The sequence below is a fragment of the Coturnix japonica genome, chromosome 23 (genome assembly GCF_001577835.2).
Source record: "Coturnix japonica isolate 7356 chromosome 23, Coturnix japonica 2.1, whole genome shotgun sequence".
In the NCBI taxonomy this organism is placed as follows: Eukaryota; Metazoa; Chordata; class Aves; order Galliformes; family Phasianidae; genus Coturnix; species Coturnix japonica.
In genome coordinates, this window is record NC_029538.1 from 5,032,470 (window position 1) to 5,051,087 (window position 18,618).

Sequence of the window (18,618 nt, forward strand, 5' to 3'; positions counted from 1 at the left end):
ACTAAGAAGCAAATAAACTCTCTACATTGCCCACACTACGGACAGGTAAACTTCATGTACTGTGTTTATCCCCAACTACCTTGCTAAAGGAATGTGCTCCAAAATGGCTTGTGCTGTAGGGGACACAGCCAAGTGCTTTTGGTGGAGGAAAATAAGTCAGTAACCCCCAAAAGGTCCAGTATTAATGGAGCTAATGCTTCTCTTCTACCTAATGCAGTAACTGTTCTCTAGGGTAAAGCTTAAGAAAGAATCAGCCAAGCCCTTGTGTAGCTTGTGGTTTGGCTTCCTGCCCCTTCTGCTCATCAAGCAGGAAGTTCTGAAAGGGGAGTGTTTTGTGAAGATACCTTAAGACTTTTTTTTTTTTTTTTCATTCAGAACTTGGCATCAGGTCACCTGGAACTCAAGCAGGTAGAAAAGAAACTGCAAAGAGCGGGCTGGAAAAACATACAGTATAGTTATAAAATATCTTTCTGCTTCCCTCTGCTGGCCAGATAACACACACCAATGTAACTCCACCAATCAGGGAAGGATCAGGGAGAAGTGTATCAAAATAGGAGGAGTCATATTGTTCTATTACTGCTCAAGCTTTAACTGCTGATTTATTTGGGATACCTCAGCTGGTCGGGATGAGGCACCGAGCGGCACCGGCAGCAGCGCTGCAATAATGGGCTGAGATTCACGGTGACCCCGTCCCCATGGACACACCATACTGACCCCGTCCCCATCACACCCCATAGTGACCCCATCCCCATCACACCCCGTACTGACCCATCCCCATCACACCCCATACTGACCCCATCCCCATCACACCCCGTACTGACCCCATCCCCATCACACCCCATAACTGCCCATCCCCATCACACCCCATACTGACCCATCCCCATCACAACCCGTTACTGACCCCATCCCCATCACCCACCCCTCATACTGACACCATCCCCATCACACCCCATACTGACCCCATTCCCCATCACACCCATTTAGTTGACCCCATCCCATCACACCCCCATACTGACCCATCCCCATCCACACCCCATACTGACCCATTCCCATCACACCCCATAGTGACCCCGTCCCCATCACACCCCCATTACTGACCCCATCCCCATCACACCCCGTCTGACCCCTCCCCATTCACACCCCCATACTGACCCCATACCCATCACACCCCGCTACTGACCCCATCCCATCACACCCCATACTGACCCATCCCCATCACACCCCATACTGACCCCATCCCCATCACACCCCATACTGACCCCATCCCCATCACACCCCGTACTGACCCATCCCCATCACACCCCATACTGACCCATCCCCATCACACCCCATACTGACCCATCCCCATCACACTCCCCCGTCCTCCCGTTCCCGCCCCGCCAGGCGGCGCACGGAGGGAGCAGAAACCCCGGTGACCGCGAAGGCGGCAGTTCCGCATCTCCTCCAATCACCAGGCTTGTTTCTCTCGGAATTCCGGTAGACATCCAATCACAGGCAGGTTCTCAAAGCACCCTCGCGCGCTGCTGGGCGTGCGCAGCTGGTTCAGGTGGCTCGAGGAGGGCGGCTCGCGCATGCGCGTTAAGGTGCGTCCCTCCGCCGTGCGGCCCTGTTGTGGCGGCGCTGTGGTTCCGCTGCGCGGGGCTGCGCTGCAGCCTCGTCCCGGCCGCTGTCGGGCGCTGCTGCTGTCACAGCTTCTCCCTGGGCCGGGCGCTTCTCTCCGCCTCAGCTGAGCGGGGCCGCCGGGTGAGCGGGGCCGGGCGGTGAATCGCAGCGGGTCGGGCCGGGCGGTGAATCGCAGCGGGTCGGGCCGAGCTGCGGGTCGGGCCGGGGGCCGCTCGGCTGCCCCGTCCGTGCCGGGCGGTCCCGGCTGAGCCCCCACTTGTCGCGTTGCGGCCCCGTGTGCGAACGGGGCTTTTCAGTCCGTCCGTCCCTGTGGTTGTTGTGCTGGGAGGAGCCGCCGCGCTGCGGGGCCGCTTTGTGCGTGTGGCTCCGTGCGGGGACGGCCCGGTAACCCCGGCTGGAGCCGCGCCGTGCCGAGCTGACGGGGGACGCTGTGCCGGGGGGGGACAGCGCGGCTGGAAGCCCTTGAGACTTCGGGCACGAGCGTTCGGAACGGCGCAGCTTGTTCCGTGTCCCCCTTGTGATCGGGCCGGTTTGTGAGCTCCGGGAAAGGTGAGTTCCTGTGCCCGGCGCTCTGTGGGGAGGCGCAGCAGTTCTGCTTCCTCTACTGACAGGTGCCGGTGCTGGTTTGATTCTGGGGGTGGTTCTGTGGGTCACCCGACCGCGGGGTTTCATCGCAGCTTTTTGACCACTGAGCTCTTAAAACTGATTCACTCTTCCCTCCCCCCCCTTTTTTTTTCTCCTTTTACATCGTTCCTAGTGTCCTCTTGGAGGAATATGATGTTGCTGCTCCACTGACTTGCTAGAAATATTGGCTTATCCGTGCCTCTGCCTGTGGTGCCTGACCTTTCTCAATGTAATCCAGCAGAGGAAGAAAAGTAGCCAAGCTGCAGAGAATTTTCAGCAAGCAAAGCAGGATGGATGGGAAGAAGTGGTACCAAGTCACAAATGACGTGGCTTCAGCAGAGTTCAAGCCTCTTTAAAGAGTTCTGTCATCCAGGAGGCTGAAAAACACTCCAATAAACAAAAATGGAAGGAGCCAACAGTCCAAACGTGCGACTTCAGCAAATCCCACTGGCTACAGCGGTGGTTTCTGTGCAGCCACACACAGACGCCTTTTCTTATAAGGTCAGAGTCTTACTCCAGACTACTCTTAGGAGGCCATAACTTATCTGTACAAAAAATAGTAGGTAAATGTTATATCTCCATATTTACGTTGTTTTTACAGGAGAACTTGATTGGTGCATTACTAGCTATTTTTGGGCATCTTGTTATCAGTATTGCACTCAACCTTCAGGTGAGTATCATGAAACAAATATTGGTCCTGCCTTAAACGTCCCGTATTAAAAAGTGTCATACATGCCACAGCTTCTATGCTTTTATTCTCTTTTCTAGAAATACAGTCATATCCGGTTGGCAGGTTCCAAAGATCCCCGAGCCTATTTCAAAACCAAGACATGGTGGTGTGGACTTTTTCTGCTGGTTCTGGGAGAGCTGGGAGTGTTTTCTTCTTATGCCTTTGCTCCTCTTTCGCTGATTGTGCCTCTCAGTGCAGTGTCTGTTATAGGTAAGTGGAAAGAAATGACTGACATGCAAATCTGAATGCATTCCAGTGCGAGGCTGCTGATTGCTGGATCAATACATAGATCATCCTGTTTCTCTTTTTTTCCTTCTCGTCGTTACAGCTAGTGCAATCATAGGAATTATATTTATTAAAGAAAAGTGGAAGCCCAAAGAATTTTTGAGTAAGTACTGCGGTTCCTTTTCATTTTTCTCCTCTATTCACAAGCTGTCCTATGCACAGCATGACCTCTTAAGAGTCAGAGATGGCAAGCCTGGGTCCCTGGCACTGCAGTAGCTTAGGCAGAACTGAATCAGCCACGTTTCATGCATACATGTATTTGCAGAGCTGGAGCATTCATTCTTCCACTTTCTGGAAAATGGGCTGTAGCCCCAGGCATGATAAACCCCAAATGCAGATCTTGTGACTCCAGTTACTTTAGCACATGCTACTTGGTATGAGTTTTTGTTTTTTGTCAGATCATGGTGCACTTGTTGCCTGAGGTGTCTTAGTTCTAATAATTTGAAAGTAGGGCATGAAGGGCAGAGGAATGAGTCATTTGGAGGACTATGCGTGATGTCATGCCCACATGTGAGATACTAATCCCATACATCCATACTAGCACACTAACTGTTTTTTTTTTTTTTGTTTTTTTTTTTTTCCTTTGGTTGCCGAAGGGCGATATGTTTTGTCCTTTGTAGGCTGTGGTTTGGCAATTGTTGGAACATATCTGCTGATTACATTTGGACCTAATAGTCATGAGAAGATGACAGGAGAAAATATCACTAGGCATTTAGTGAGCTGGCCATTTCTGTTGTATATGGTAAGATGGCCCATAAAATATGGGATTGTTTTCTGCCACGTTCCTCGTTGAGAGTTTTTCAAGCGTTTTTGTCATGATCACTAGCAGCATTTCTTTATACTTGCTAATGGACTTATATCAACTTCTGCCAGTGTGAGTATCACGGTGCATGTGGAACTTGTAACCATACTGTTCTCTCTCTGAATTATTCTGTTAGAATTTTAAGTATATTTAATGGAAAAGTTTTAAAATAGCTTTCAGCCTCTGGAGGTAGTATTGATGGCAGCTGAGAGCAACTGTCCCAGAGCTGCCCAGATTTTTTGCTTGATCTGTGCTTTTCCTGGGCAGACTTTTCTCTTGAGCTATCAGTGTCTTACTAAAAATATTGTAAAATCTGTTTAACAGAGATAAGTTTGGCTTAATAGTTAAATATGGGCTGCAGGGATCGCTTACAGAGCCTCATTGTAGGAAACAGGCTGAGATTTGTGATGTTAGTATTTGACTGGGATTAAACTTGGTCTGTAATTGTGTGGGATCCTCATTTTCCTTTTATTTGTCCTGTTTTCTGACTCTACTGTCTGACTCATTCAGAATTCTGCTTACTGCCAATGCCATAAACTCCACATCTAATGGTCTCTCTTCTTTTGTAGCTTGTGGAGATCATCATATTCTGCCTCCTACTATATTTTTACAAGGAGAAAAATGCAAACTACATTGTAATTATTCTCCTGTTGGTAGCTTTGCTGGGTAAGTTGATATGAATTCTTGTTTTGCAGACTTCCTTAGTCTTATGAAGCATGCCAGTTTGTCATCAGAAATGAAAACTTTTGTCCTCCCGTCATATGATTGCATAATAATGTTTAAACACTTAAGACAAGTGGTGGATGCTGCCAGGCCTGTTGACAAGAAAACTGTAATATTGAAAGGTTGTGATTTACTGAAGGTCACAGTGGTCAGATTGGTGGGAATACAACTGACATTTAGAGATAAAATGCCTTCCATGCACGTAAAGGGTTTGAATATTTATGTATCTTGACTTTGTTTTTAGCTGCTTGTCACGTATAGAGTGAATGTGCAGTGTTCTTGTCCTGTTGAGCATGACAAGCTTCAGCTGTATTTTCATAAACATTTGCAGGTTCCATGACTGTTGTGACAGTGAAGGCTGTGGCAGGCATGATTGTTGTCTCAATACAAGGAAACCTCCAACTCAACTACCCAATATTTTATATCATGTTGGTGTGCATGATTGCTACAGCAGTATTTCAAGCAACGTAAGACAGTCTCTCTCTTCTATAACTGCTGCTGGTTTGGGCAGATCTGTAACCAGTCAAATGTTTGTTATTGGTTTCCAGAATGCTGATAAAAGTTTAGTGTGAAGGTCTGGCCTCTTCTGTCATCTGTCTTCAAATCTGCATCACAGGATGCAGCCTAGGATAGCGTTCTTTGCTTTTCTGTGTAGTGACATTGCCAAGTAGTATTTATCTCAAATTTGGCACTGGCCAAAGTCAAGGTGCTCTGCATTTTTCCACTTAGTTCTTGTGAAAAGGTAAAAACACAAGTAGCAGCAAGGATAAGGAGCAAGTGATGTCCTGGCCCCAAGGTGGTAATTGCACTGCCTTTAGTTAATATAGCAAAATGTTCATTCATCTATAATTTTTATTAATTCTAGGGGATACTTTTGCAGGTGTATTGAGAAAGTATAAAATTTCTTAAATGTATTCACCAGGTACTTGAAAGGAACTGCCAGAAAGGAGAAATGCGCTAGTGAATGTTAACTACTCTGTAGTTTGAGTATTCTTCCCAAGTTAACTTCTGTCATCTGTCACTGTGTTGCAGATTTTTAGCTCAAGCTTCACAGCTCTATGACTCATCTCAGATTGCAAGCATTGGATACATCTTGTCCACAACAGTAGCTATTACAGCAGGTAACAGTGCTCACAACGTAGTGTTGATCCTTTCTGAAAGAGGGCCGAAAGATTTTGGAAAATAATTCTTAGCTACAGCTGAGGAAGGTGAATACTCAGCAAGACAATGACTTGTCTTTCCGTGTCATCTCTCTTCTGGAGCTGGCTTGCTTTCCTTTTTTTCCTCTCCCAAAATGTGAATTCATTTTATTTAGACTGTTTTCTTCCTCTAGTCAAACCTCTTACGATTCTCGTCTTGATGGTAACAGTGACACGTGTCATCTTGTGTTTTTAAGCTGTGTATGCTTAATTGGTGTCAAGGGTTTTTATCCTGTTGTAGCTAGAGAGATCCAGTTTGGTCTGTTCAGACTTTGGAAGTGTGGTCTTGTGTGTTTGTGGTAACCACTATCTGGTGAGAATTCAACTTAGGCTGATTTGTGAAGTGACCTGCAATGGTTCCAGCACTGTTTCCTCCTCTACCCTGATACTGGAAACTCTGTACTAGTTGCTGTACTGCTGTATAGGTTTACTTGCAGCTCTATTAATTGCACCGTTGTTATTTTGGTGGTCAAATTCCACAAGGTTTGTAAACTTACAGTTTCTGTTGAAGTGGAAATCTGACCATGTTTTTCTGTATTAAGACAATTATTTAAAAAAAAAAAAAGCCAACTAAAGATGCCAACTATAGAAATAGCAATCTTACACGACTTAGTTTCTGGAGCATCCATTCCAGAGATGCAGCAGTAATATTAGCTGGGAAGAAAGCCACCATGAATTATTTCCTTTTCCAGGAGCAACTTTCTACCTGGATTTCACTGGTGAAGATGTTCTTCATATATGTATGTTTGCACTTGGGTAAGTGTTTTAAGTTTCCTTGATAGAAAACTGGGAAGTTTTTCCTCATATGGCTAAATTGGCTTGCATAGTTTAGGCTGTGAAATCCTGGAATGTCATCAAAGCAGATAAAAATTTTATATGCTTTCTTTCTGCTCTGAGTCAGGATTAATGTGAAAACTTGTCTTTGTATTTTGGTGAAGGTGTGAAGTTGTGATTGTTGGTTACAAAAAAGGGTCACTCAGCTGGGAATTCTTTCTCATTCAGTAGATCTTTCTTTTCTAATTCTGAATTCTTTACTGTGCTAGGTGTTGATTTTTCTGAGGACCTGCTGTGAAATAGTCTCCTCTCCGTTTTCACAGTCATCTCAAAAGATCTTGTATTTTTTCTCAGATGCCTCATAGCATTTCTAGGTGTATTCCTGATCACAAGAAATAGGAAGAAATCTGTACCATTTGAACCTTATATATCAATGGATGCTATGCCAGGTAACAGTGTTTTGTTGCCCTGTTTCTTTTATTTCTTGAGTTTTCAATCAAACTTAAGTCTCAAGTATCCCAGTAGGATTAGGTAGCTATGTGTTCTCTGTTTTTCCATTCTCTTTGGTTCATTGTCTCGTGGAGGAATATGTTCATGTTTTTTATGAAGCAGAGAGGACATAGTGTATTGCTTTAATGGCGCTTACGCTGGGTCCTGGCAACAGCCTTGTCCAGCTGGCTACTGTCTGGGAAGATAACAGGTTTTGAGCACTTACTTGGGGTTGGTCTTCATCAAGTAGGGAGAACTGATTACTGGAGATTACTGAGGTACGTGGCAAAAGGCAGAGGTCAGAAGGAGCAGAAACTTATTTCGTGAAGCATAGCTAAATTGTCTTTCTGGTGAGCCGTATAAAAAAACAATGTAGCATTTGATAAATACACGATTGCAATTCTGCATTTGCTACAGCATAATTTCCTTCATTAGTTGCTTTACTGCTAAGCTGAAAAGCATTCTTTCATTTAACACTCAAGGAACTGATGTGCCACACGTCACTCACCCAGAGTCTGTGTAATTTGCTGATTTAATAGAGTGCAGGAAGAATGTGCTTTTGTTCCTAAACATTTAATTTCTGTTTTTGCTGTTTTCAGGCATGCAAAACATGCATGACAAAGGGATTGCAGTTCAGCCTGACCTCAAAGCTTCCTTTTCCTATGGTGCCCTAGAGAACAATGACAACATGCCAGAAATTTATACACCAGCTACGCTGCCAATAGTGCAGGAGCAACATGGTTCCAGAGGAGTTTCTGCTCCACCATACCGGGTGCTAGAGCACAGCAAAAAGGAGTGAATGACCTTTAAGGAACTGATTTGACTCATCAGAAGTATGACCTTTATTTATTTACGTGATTAAAATATAGGCAAGTGTTGAGCTGACTTTGGTATTGTTAAAGTTTGTCTCAAACTTAACTTTTAAGACTGATTATTAAAATAAACAATTCTCTGTAGTTATGAAACTGAAAACATTCCTCTTAGCATGAGTAAATCACAGTCCTCTGTTGAAGGCTGCTATCTGGAGGGCTTGAAATACTGAATACAGTATCATGGCTTTAGGAAACTACTGAAATAGCAGACACAGTGAGAACGCAGAGCTGTGGGAAGAGAAGTAACCGTGCAATTTTTAGCCCTGCTGGGAGAGGGTTTATTTCCAAATCGAGGTTTTCAGGAGTTGTTCACAGTGAGGAGGGAAGGATTTAATCTTTTACACAGGGAGACTGATGGGTTTTTAGAACAGTTGTGAGTCCTCATGTTTCTAATGTAACTGCCATGCTACCTTAACATGGCAATAAAATCTAATTGTTTTCAAGCACGAATACTGAAACTTACCATGTATTCCTGGGCTTTTCTTGTACAGCCATTCTTTAGCTTGTGTTGAATGTATGCACTGAGCATGTTAATCTTTATCTAGTACCCACTGCTTGATTACATGGCAGTTTAGAACAAAGGCTGTTTGACATTTCTCTGGTTTCACAGAAACAGCTTCAAGTTGAATTAAAGGGTGCAGGGACAACACTGTAGTCATATGACTGGAAGAATATTTTAGTTGGTCTTGATGAGATTCCAGTTCTTTACCATTTTTATTTTCTCTCTGTAGTTGAGATAGCGTTCCCAACTTTGTTTAATAGTTTTAAATGCTTAAATATGTCAGTGTTCCTTTGGCAGCATTAAAAAGTTAAGATGCTGTAGGTAGGGGTGCTGTTTTGTGCTCCTTTATTCTAAGAAGCAAAAGAGGTACTGCCCTCATACTGTGAATGACCTAGTAGGAAAAATGAGCATGCACAGTCCAGCACTCAGTGAGAACTGCCAGAATAATGAAGCATTGTGTACTTAAGATATTTATCTTTCCAGCTTCCATGAGATGGCAGTAAACTGATATAAAGGGAGGACACAGGGGAGTAAACCAGTTAAGAGTAGGGGAAGAAGCGCAACATTTACAAGAGTATGCAAGTGTTTTGATAGCATCTTCTCTAAAAGCAATCATTTTACTGGGAAACAAAATTTTAAGTCTATTTTGTTATATCTTGGGCTGTATGCATAGGAAGGTGTCTCTGTGACCTTAGAAGACTTAATTTGAAATGAATAGTGAATGTGTTTTGGGCATTTTTAAAGGCTGAGGTGACAATGGCCATGCCTGGGATTGCAGCAGCCATTTACGACTAAACTGCCCCTAAATATTTGAAGTAGAGCTGCATGCCGTGTGCTAATCTTTTTTGCAGCATGGAAAGTAACCTGTTCCTGTAAAGCACATAATTTAACACACGGAATATCAAAGCTTCAGCTGATCCACAGACAGGTAGTGTGCTGTAAACTGTGGAGCATAGCTAGATTTCCAAATGCACAGCATCTTGTTTGAAATCAAACACTGAAAAGACATGCAAATAATCCACCTGACTGCTGTCTCCAGTATGGATTGAGCAAAATAAGTCCTTGACTCCTGGCTTCTTTATCAAATGTGAACTGACTTTTGTTGCCTTTACACTGTGCAGCTTCGCAGTGCACCAGCGCACTTAGTATGTTCTCACTGTATATCTTGCATATAGCTTTATGCTGTGGCATACAGCTGCAGTGTTGACTGAATGTACAAAGTGTTCATATGATAATGTGTGTATAAATGTGGCTTTACAGTGTTGAACCCTGAGGATGACTGCTTAATTTTTTTGTAAGCAGTGTTGCATTTCTGTTTAATTCTGTCTTTTTGATGACAACTCTGGAAATTTAACAGTAAAAGATTCTGGTAAAACCTATGGGATTCTGGGCTGATAAATATTTTTTCCATAGCTTTAATCAGCTGTAAAAATCTTGAAGGAAGTTAAGACAGTCATTGTTTACAACTATAGGTACTATGTAAATCCCTCCCCCCCACCCCCCCCGCCCCCCCAAAAAAGGTTTTAAATTGTGTATTTGTAAATGAAATGCAAATTGCTACAGCTGATGTTTGGAACTGTAGCACCCCTGAGGCATGCAAATTTATATGAGGTTCAAGTATTAACACTGCTGGCTTTATGGGACTTCTACAAGTGTTAGCATTATTTCAGGGAGGAGCTGGAAAATGTGATTGAAGGAGAGCCTGAAGGAGGGCAAGGTTGAGGAGGGGAAGCCGAGATGTGCCAAATCACAAGAGCACTCTATGACTGAGCACCTGACCTGCAGTTTCAGCACACCTGCCAGCTCAGCATCGAGGTGAAGAAAGCAGCTTCTCTGTGATAGCACGGACCTCTGATCTGTGTTAGGAACGATGCGTCCTTCAGGTATAGGCCATTGCGCCTGACAGCAGCTTACAGCCGTTTCCTAGCAATGCCATTAAGAGACACAGCCATGAATTCTAAATACTGGCACTATCTAATGAATGGCGCTAATGAATGCTTACCAACCTAATTAACGCTCACTGCACAGGGTTTTGTCCCAAGGGACAAGTGGAGTTATAATCCTCAGGATGCTCTTAATTAAATGTGTCTCTTGGGGTCCTAAACCACAAATGGAAAAACAACAACTGGAGACCAGTCATGTCCGCTGTGGCGTTACAGCTGCCCTTCGTGGTGCTCCGGGGTCCCGGCATTAAGGTGGGCTCATTGTTTCCTGTGTGTTTCCCTGTGCCACAGCTTGTGATGAGCAGGTACCGCCACGTTACTGCCCCCTCCAGGAGCTGCTGTGTGGCGGCACGGGGGCAACCGGCCAATGCTGGGCTGTGCTGGAGGTGAGCAGGGCACAGCTGAGTGGGGACGGAGCGAATAATGGCTTTGACTGCAGCCAGGAAACAGAAAGGGTAATTAGGATTAATCAGCACTGATCTGCAGAAGCCCTTCTTAGATTTGACCAATTGTCTGCTTTCCTGCGAGGGAAAGGACCAGCTGGCGATGATAACATTTTATCACAATTACTGCCGGCCCTTTTCCACCTTCGAACTTCAGAGGAACGCACTTAAACCGCACAAACGTCCGTATTTGTGCCAGGCCCGGACCGTGTGCGGGCCGTTCCGTTTCAGCGCCGTTAGTTCCGCGGACACCGCCCGCTTCCTCCCGCCTCAGCTGACGGGCTGCCCCTCGCTCGGCCCCGGGATGGCGCATGCGCAGCGCCGCCGCCTCCATCCTGGTCAGCGCCCCCCCCCCTTCCTTCCCAGCTCCCCGGGGCGGTGCGGGATGAGGGGCCGCGCCTGCGCCGCTGTCCGCCCGCAGCGACCTGCCGGCCCGTGCCAGGCGGCCCGGCGCAGCGGAGGGGAACCGCGTCGCCATCTTCTGTTCCGCCGAACGTCCGTCCTGAGGTGAGCGCTGCGCGGCCGGGCGTGTGTGTGTGTGTCTGTGTGTGTGTCTGTGTGTGCGCTGCCCTGTTGCTGTGTGTGTGTGTGTGTGTGTGTGTGTGTGTGTGTGTGTGTGTGTGTGCGCTGCCCTGTTGCTGTGTGTGTGTGTGTGTGTGTTGCCCTTGTTGCTCTGTGTGTGTGTGTGTGTGTGTGTGTGTTCATAAACCCATTGGAGCTGTGTGTGTGTGTGTGTGTGTGTGTGTGTGTGTGTGTGTGCTGCCCTGTTCCTGTGTGTGTGTGTTGCCCTTGTTGCTGTGTGTGTGTGCTGCCCTGTTGCTTTGGCCCTGCTGCCCTTGTTGCTTTCTGCCTCGTCCATTATCACCTCTCACGGTATTGTTTCTGTAAGTACTTAACTATCAATAGTACGTTGGTTTATTGGTTTATTCCCATCCCAGGGAACCTCCGCGTTCTCACAGTGCTCACTTGCCGTTGTGTAACCTCTGGGAGAGAGTTGGACAAAGCTGGTGTTAACGTTGCGGGTTTATAGTTAAAAATGAGACTGGCGGTTCATTCCTTTGTAGAACGTGTCTGTAAAAATGGAAGCGATGCTTTTCATAGTTCAGAGCCCTCTACAGAAACTTCTCAGGTTTGTTTTTCCACTTGTAATAAATGCTGTGTTGCAAAACATACAGAACTGTTGCACTTGTTGCTGAGATGTTTAATTAACTGTATAGAGTTTTCCCCACAAGCTGCGTGCCGGAGATGAAGGGCATAACTGCTTTCCTCTCCTTTGAGTCAATAGCACGTGAGATTCTGTCTTTGTTATCTAAAGGGTCGTGGTGACTTCTCCTGTAAAACTCAAGCATTTGTTGCTTATTGGAAGAAACGATGGCCTCCTTTGCAGCAGTGGGGATGTTCAGGCAATTCCAGCACTGCACAGGGCAGAAAGCACCTCACAGTGCAGTATTACGTTGCCATAACTGACTACATTTTTGTAATGGCAGACCGTTACCAGGAGCTCTGGAACACAGTGCTGCATTGGTTGAACGATGCTCAGAGATGCTATGAAGTCCTGGAGTGACAGCCAGTCCGATCTCTACAGCAGCGACCAAGAAGAAGAAGAACAGATGATTTTTGGAGAAAATGAAGATGATTTGGAAGAGATGATGGATTTAAGTGACTTGCCTACCTCACTGTTCGCTTGCAGTGTGCATGAAGCAGTGTTTGAGGTACCGGAGGAAAAGGTAAGGTGAAGTGAGATGTATCTGGGTTCGGCATTGCAAGTATAGAGGTACTGGGGGATGTTTTGTGTGGTACTGCTGTGTGTTGTGCAGAGGGGGAGGAAATGAGATACTCAGGTGAAAGTCGGGTGCAGATTTACAGCAAGCATTGTCCTCAGTGCTTTTGGGTAACTGTCACTACATGGCAGTTTGTGGGAGCTACAGGGGCTTTTACACATTAGTGTACTGGAATTTTAGTAGTGAGATAGAGCAGGCAGGGAAAACTATTAAACATGCAGGTTTAGAAGGATGTTAAGGAAATGCATGGGGATTTGCGAGAGGAAAGTAAAAGCAGAATGTGTTTTCATTGAGTGAAAATGTATATGCTGTATTTGGAGAATCTTTGTACTTCATTTCCTAGGAAAGATTTGAAGCACTTTTCACTATCTACGATAATCAAGTTACATTCCAGTTGTTTAAAAGCTTTAGAAGAGTACGGATAAACTTCAGTAATCCAGAGGCAGCAGCAAGAGCGCGGATAGAACTGCATGAAACTGACTTCAGTGGAAAAAAGCTGAAGCTATATTTTGCACAGGTATTATGGAACACTAACTTGGTCTGCATGTGTCCTTCTTTCTCCATTGCTTCATGTTTGACAATGAGTTTCATTTCTGAGAAGTTCTGGAGCAACCATTAACCTCTTTCTCTTATACATGAGATGTATTATCTACTCATCAACAGCCACATTGTTAACACAGAGCAGTTTCTTAACCTGCATTGCTTGTCTGAAGTGTTATATCAAGAGAAATCATAAAACTGCTATTGTTTTTGAATCTAGACTGGATCAAGCATTGCTAATACAGAAAACAGCCATATGTTACTGGGGAAGCAGACTAAATAAAAAGAAATGTTACTGATTTTATTCTGCATCTCCTGGCCTTTGTCTTCAGGTACAGGTGCCCAGTGAATTGGGAGACAAGTCCTACCTTCTTCCTCCACAACCAGTTAAACAGTTCCTGATCTCACCACCTGCATCTCCCCCAGTTGGATGGAAACAGAGTGAAGATGCAACTCCACTGATAAACTACGACCTTCTTTGCGCTGTCTCCAAGTTGGGACCAGGTGGGATATTTACCTGCTTTTATTGTGTTATTTAACTTCAGAAGTACTTATCCAGGGCATTATCTACTCCTCTGTGAGAAGAACCAAGTCTCACTTACATAAGGTTACTTACTTGAATAAGGCGAGCTATCACTGTTTACTTTTTCTGTAGCTGACTGAAACTGTAACACAGAACTGGGCTGGATGGTACTGACTCTCACCCATTTATTGAATTTTGCTATAGTCTTAGTAGTGACCAAGAAACGAGAAGAGGAATGAGATGTTCAGTCTCTTGCAGGATGGTGGCTTCAGTTACGGATGCTAATATGGACTTTATGTTGCATTATCAAAATTTTTCTTGGGTATTACACCAAACAGTGCTGTTTATTTTCCCTGAAAGGAGGGTTTATCTTTTACACAAAGAACCCGATGTGCTTTGCTGTGTAATCTGTTGAATTGGCTTCAGTGCTCATGAGGAGAGAGCTGTCTGCAGTCCTAATAGGAGAGACAAGTAGTGGTTAGAGAAGGGAACTACTTTTTTGTCCTCTCGGAAAGACACTGCTGGATACAGTAACTATGTAATTTCATAGCGAATCAGGAAGATTAAATATTGTCAAATGCATTTATGGTTTTCCATTTTACAAATGTCCTTTAGATGTGTAGCACAAAAGATGTCACTTAAAAATTTGTATGCTGCTTGTCTTTTGGTTGTGTCACTGCAGCTATTAAGGAGTTTTTGCAATGAAGTGGCTTAATGCTGTTCCTTGGGGACGTTCTTAGCATGGTCTTTGTTTGCTGCTCCTCAGGGGAGAAGTATGAGCTTCATGCAGGGACAGAATCAACTCCCAGTGTTGTCGTCCATGTCTGTGAAAGTGAGACAGAAGAGGAAGAAGAAATAAAAAGTCCTAAACAGAAGATCTTGCAGACAAGGCGTCCAGAGCCACCTGCAACAATTCTGAATGAATCTAAAGCATTTGATTGTACATTGGAGGTGGGGGGTACTATGCACTGTTAAATTGTGTGTTGCTCAGGATGCTATCAAAAACCAGGCACTTAATGAGTACGCACGTTGGTGCCTGTTGTCCTGCTGTATATTATATATAGCAACAACAGATTTTACTTGTATTTGTCTCTCACGTTCGAGATTTTGGATGCCAATGCTCTACAAAGCACTTTAATTCTAAGGACTAGTCTCCCAAGTGTAGCAAATCCACCTGACTTGCAATAGTGAAAAATAGGAAGTTTAGTTTTATTGAAAATATTACTCTTTATACTGTAAAGTGTGGTGTACCAAGTGCTAAAATAATATTTTTTCTGTCACTGCTAGATTTGAAGAAGTTATTTGTATAGCAGTTATAAACTGATCCATGCTGGTACAACAACTTCCAGTTATTTGAGTGGAAGTGAAGCGGAGGTCTTCATGCTAAAATTCCTTCCCAGTTAGTCTTCTGAGCTGAAGGTTAGTACTTGCTTTTCTCAGATACGTCTTTAATGTGACATGAGGCACAAATACATACATGGAAGTATAAATTCAAGTAGTTCTGCTGACTACAAAAAAGAGTGTGGGAGGAAAAATCACAGACCACTACAAGGCAGACCCTGAACCTATCTCCAGCAGTGCTGCTGTTTGATGGTACACTGATGGCTGCAGCAGTTTGCACTGATATCTGCTTAAGAGTGATTTACAAGATATGCAGAGTGAAACAGGGATACAGCTACTGAATGTGTTCTTTTATCCTCTCTGGAAATATGGTAATGTTTGGAGTCTCCAGTCCTAGAGATGGCCTCTATTTATAAATAAATCAAAGTGACTGTATGACTGAATGATATGGTGGAGGTAAAGCACCTCATGTAGATTTCTGAACAGTGATCCTAAACCCTGATGTGTTCTTATTTTTTTAGAGATGGTCAGTTGCAGTTTGAGCCCTTCTTTGCTGTTTTTCATTGAGACTTTTTCCTGTGCAGCATCCTCTTTGTCTGATGGAGCACCTGCTGCTTTAGAGACAAGGATGCATTTTTTAAAAGACAGATCTTTAATTCTGTAAACTCATGTGAAGCGTTTCAATAGGAAGAAAACATTCCTGGTTGTATGACATGTACTATCACACTTTTGTGCTACTTTGTAACCAACCTTTTTTATTCTACACAGACTCTTCTTTTTTCTATTGTTTAAAAAAAAACAACAAACCACCATACCTGAAAAAGCCAGGCTGCTCATATGCATATATAGAAATCATTCAGAAATCAGACTTTTTCAAATTGTTTTAGTGTATTTTAATTCTATTGGAAGTGCTCACTGAACTTTCCAAAGTGTTTTCACTTGGTTGACAAAAGAAGTAGCAGTGGTGGTAAATCTGCATGGGGTCAGTAATTTTCATGTCCATATTGTGCTAGTTGTGATCCCCTCCTGCTACTGGCTTGCAGTTGCAAAGTGGGATCCTGCAGGCAGGTCCTTGTTCCAGAGGCAGGAGCGTCTACGAGAATGGCAGGAAAAAGGATTTTGTTCATCTCAGCTGCAAATGTACTGATATTTATGTATTTCTTCAAATATTCAAATCCCTTTGTCTGACCTCTGTCTAGCTCTTCCGCAGCGCAAAAAAAATAAGAGTTGAATTGTCCATGAGACTTGTGTGTTTTAAAATGCCAGAAGTCCATCTTAGATTCTTTGGTGTTTCTATTTTGTCAGTTGTTTGATTTCTACCCCTCTCTAACAGTTTGTGTACGTAGGGATTCAGTGAAAACTTTCCTAAACCATTTTACAAAGGCAAATGGAACGAGTGATGTTGTCAGTGTATGTTGTGTAAAGTGTCCAGCACCTTGCATTCCAACATGGTTCCTTGCGTGAAGAGGTTTAAAATAAAAACACTACAGCACCACTTATGTGGTTTTCTTTAATTAGCCCAGGTTTGCTGTGTTTTCTGCCAGTGTTTATGTTTCTTCAACAAAGTGAGCAGTGAAGATAGGCTCCCTTGGGATGCTTCCCAAACCGTGGGCATTTGCCACTGACAGCAAATAATGTGAGGGAGAGTGTGGAATGTGGGTGCAGCATTGTGGTCTATGTTTGTTCTGTAATAATAAGAAATGTTGTCCAAAAACCACAGAAAGCCATTCCCACAGAAGGGGCGTTCTAACATTGGCTTGGAGCACAGCCCATGTCTGTGCTGTGAGGGTTCCATCCTGCCTCGCTCACAGGTGACGTCTAGTTCAGAATGCATTTGCTCTCTAGAACTTCCTGAAGGGAAGTTGTAGGGAGCTGGGGGTCAGCCTCTTCTCTTGGGTCACTAGTGAGAGGAGCAGAGGGAATGGTTTTGAGCTGCGGCAGGGGAGATTCAGGCTGGAACGGAGGAAAAATTCCTTCTCGTAAAGAGTGGTCGGGCAGTGGAATGGACTGCACAGGGAGCTGGTGGAGTCACCGACCCTGGGGGTGTTCAAGGAACAATTGGATGTTGCGCTGAGGGACGTGGGTTAGTGGAGCTGTTGGTAATAGGTGAACGGTTGGACTGGATGATCTTGCCCCTCAGATCCCCCAGAGGCTCCCAGGTGTTACGTGATGTTCAGGACTAATTTGCAGATAAACTGTCCCCGCATTCTTCCATCCAGTTTCACGTTGGTCCGTTCTGTGACCTGTAAAGGAGGAATTCGGAACTTTGTTCTTTAGGAATTAAGCCATTTTTATTTAGGCCCAGCCTTCCTAGGGTGGAACTATTGTCGATCTACTGCAACACCTGAAAACGCATCCAAATCTAAATTCTCTGCTGTCTAACTACAAGAACGTGCAGCAGACGGCGAGCTGGGGCTGCACTGACCGCAGGCGGAGCGAACACGGACACGTCGGGATCGTCAAACGCAACTGAGCCGGCAGAGAACCGGGCGGCGGATACAGGACTGAACTGGAGCGGAAGGAACGTCGAAAGGAGCGGGCGCATCGTATTAGGGTGCCGAAACATGCGCATGCGCAGTGTTGCTCCGGAACTGCCGCGTGTGTGCGAGCACAAAAAAATAACCACCAAAAAAAACCAAGGTAAGCGCACGGACATTGATGTGCGGCAGCGGGCGCATGCGCACTGCTGGGCTGCAATTGGCGCATGCGTAGTGCGGCTACAGAACTCGCGCATGCGTATTGGAGTACTAGAATTGGCGCATGCGTAGTGCGGCTACAGAACTCGCGCATGCGTATTGGAGTACTAGAATTGGCGCATGCGTACTGGCGTCCTAAAACTGGCGCATGCGCATTAGCGACCTAAAGCTAGAGCATGCGCACTGGCGTCTTAAACTGGCGCATGCGCACTGCCGTCCTAAAACTGGCGCATATCTCCTAACATCACCCCCAACAGCACCCTATTGTCACCCCCCCCCCAAAAAAAAACGGATTTGGCCCCAAAATACCTGAATTTGGCCCCAAAATGGCGCTGCGTACCCTTATAGCCTCACTGTGGGGCTCTATGGGGCTCAGTGGGTCTCTATGGGGCGCCGGGTTCCCTCTGGCTCCTCCCCCATCTCCTCGTGACTCCCGTTGTAAATAAGCGGCCGGTTCCGGTTCCAACCGGGACCCCAGAACCCCCCGCAACCCATGGCGAAAACACCGGAAACGGACAGCCGGAAACCGAACTGCACCCCCCACAGCCGGAACCGGAAATAAGAAGGCGGTCTCAGTGATATCCCACAATCCCCTCCGCCGGAAGAGACGCCATTGCTCGCGAACAAAATGGCGCCCACCAAATGAGGCGTTATATCCCACAATGCACCTTGCCGGAAGTGACGCTACTGCGCATGATCAAAATGGCGACCTCCAGATGCCTCGTTAT

General features: G+C 45.2%; 2 protein-coding genes and 1 long non-coding RNA gene across 6 annotated transcripts; 2 read left to right on the forward strand and 1 right to left on the reverse strand.

The window, feature by feature from the left end:
* The first annotated feature begins 1,510 nt into the window (after positions 1-1,510).
* Positions 1,511-10,002, forward strand: NIPAL3 (NIPA like domain containing 3). Of its 3 annotated transcripts, none has more exons than XM_015883596.2 (12): positions 1,511-1,583; positions 2,381-2,748; positions 2,849-2,917; positions 3,016-3,187; positions 3,306-3,365; positions 3,859-4,004; positions 4,634-4,730; positions 5,119-5,254; positions 5,820-5,908; positions 6,679-6,742; positions 7,115-7,209; positions 7,849-10,002. In XM_015883596.2, exons 2-12 carry the CDS (start codon positions 2,650-2,652, stop codon positions 8,046-8,048), a joined length of 1,227 nt encoding a protein of 408 aa, XP_015739082.1. In that variant the 5' UTR covers positions 1,511-1,583; positions 2,381-2,649; the 3' UTR covers positions 8,049-10,002. The 3 variants fall into 3 exon arrangements, with proteins under 3 accessions (XP_015739082.1, XP_032304823.1, XP_032304824.1); XM_032448932.1 differs by lacking the exon at positions 1,511-1,583 and adding an exon at positions 1,590-1,743; XM_032448933.1 differs by lacking the exon at positions 1,511-1,583 and adding an exon at positions 2,056-2,172.
* A 1,372-nt stretch (positions 10,003-11,374) lies between these two features.
* On the forward strand, positions 11,375-16,689 carry RCAN3 (RCAN family member 3). Of its 2 annotated transcripts, none has more exons than XM_015883597.2 (5): positions 11,375-11,516; positions 12,497-12,736; positions 13,134-13,307; positions 13,663-13,834; positions 14,620-16,689. In XM_015883597.2, exons 2-5 carry the CDS (start codon positions 12,542-12,544, stop codon positions 14,826-14,828), a joined length of 750 nt encoding a protein of 249 aa, XP_015739083.1. In that variant the 5' UTR covers positions 11,375-11,516; positions 12,497-12,541; the 3' UTR covers positions 14,829-16,689. The 2 variants fall into 2 exon arrangements, with proteins under 2 accessions (XP_015739083.1, XP_015739084.1); XM_015883598.2 differs by lacking the exon at positions 11,375-11,516 and adding an exon at positions 11,827-12,138.
* Positions 15,991-18,590, reverse strand: LOC107323978. Its single transcript, XR_001559385.1, has 2 exons — positions 18,200-18,590; positions 15,991-17,437 (listed from the first exon to the last, which is right to left on the reverse strand). It is a non-coding gene; the product is annotated as an uncharacterized LOC107323978 (long non-coding RNA).
* Between the last annotated feature and the right edge of the window lie 28 nt (positions 18,591-18,618).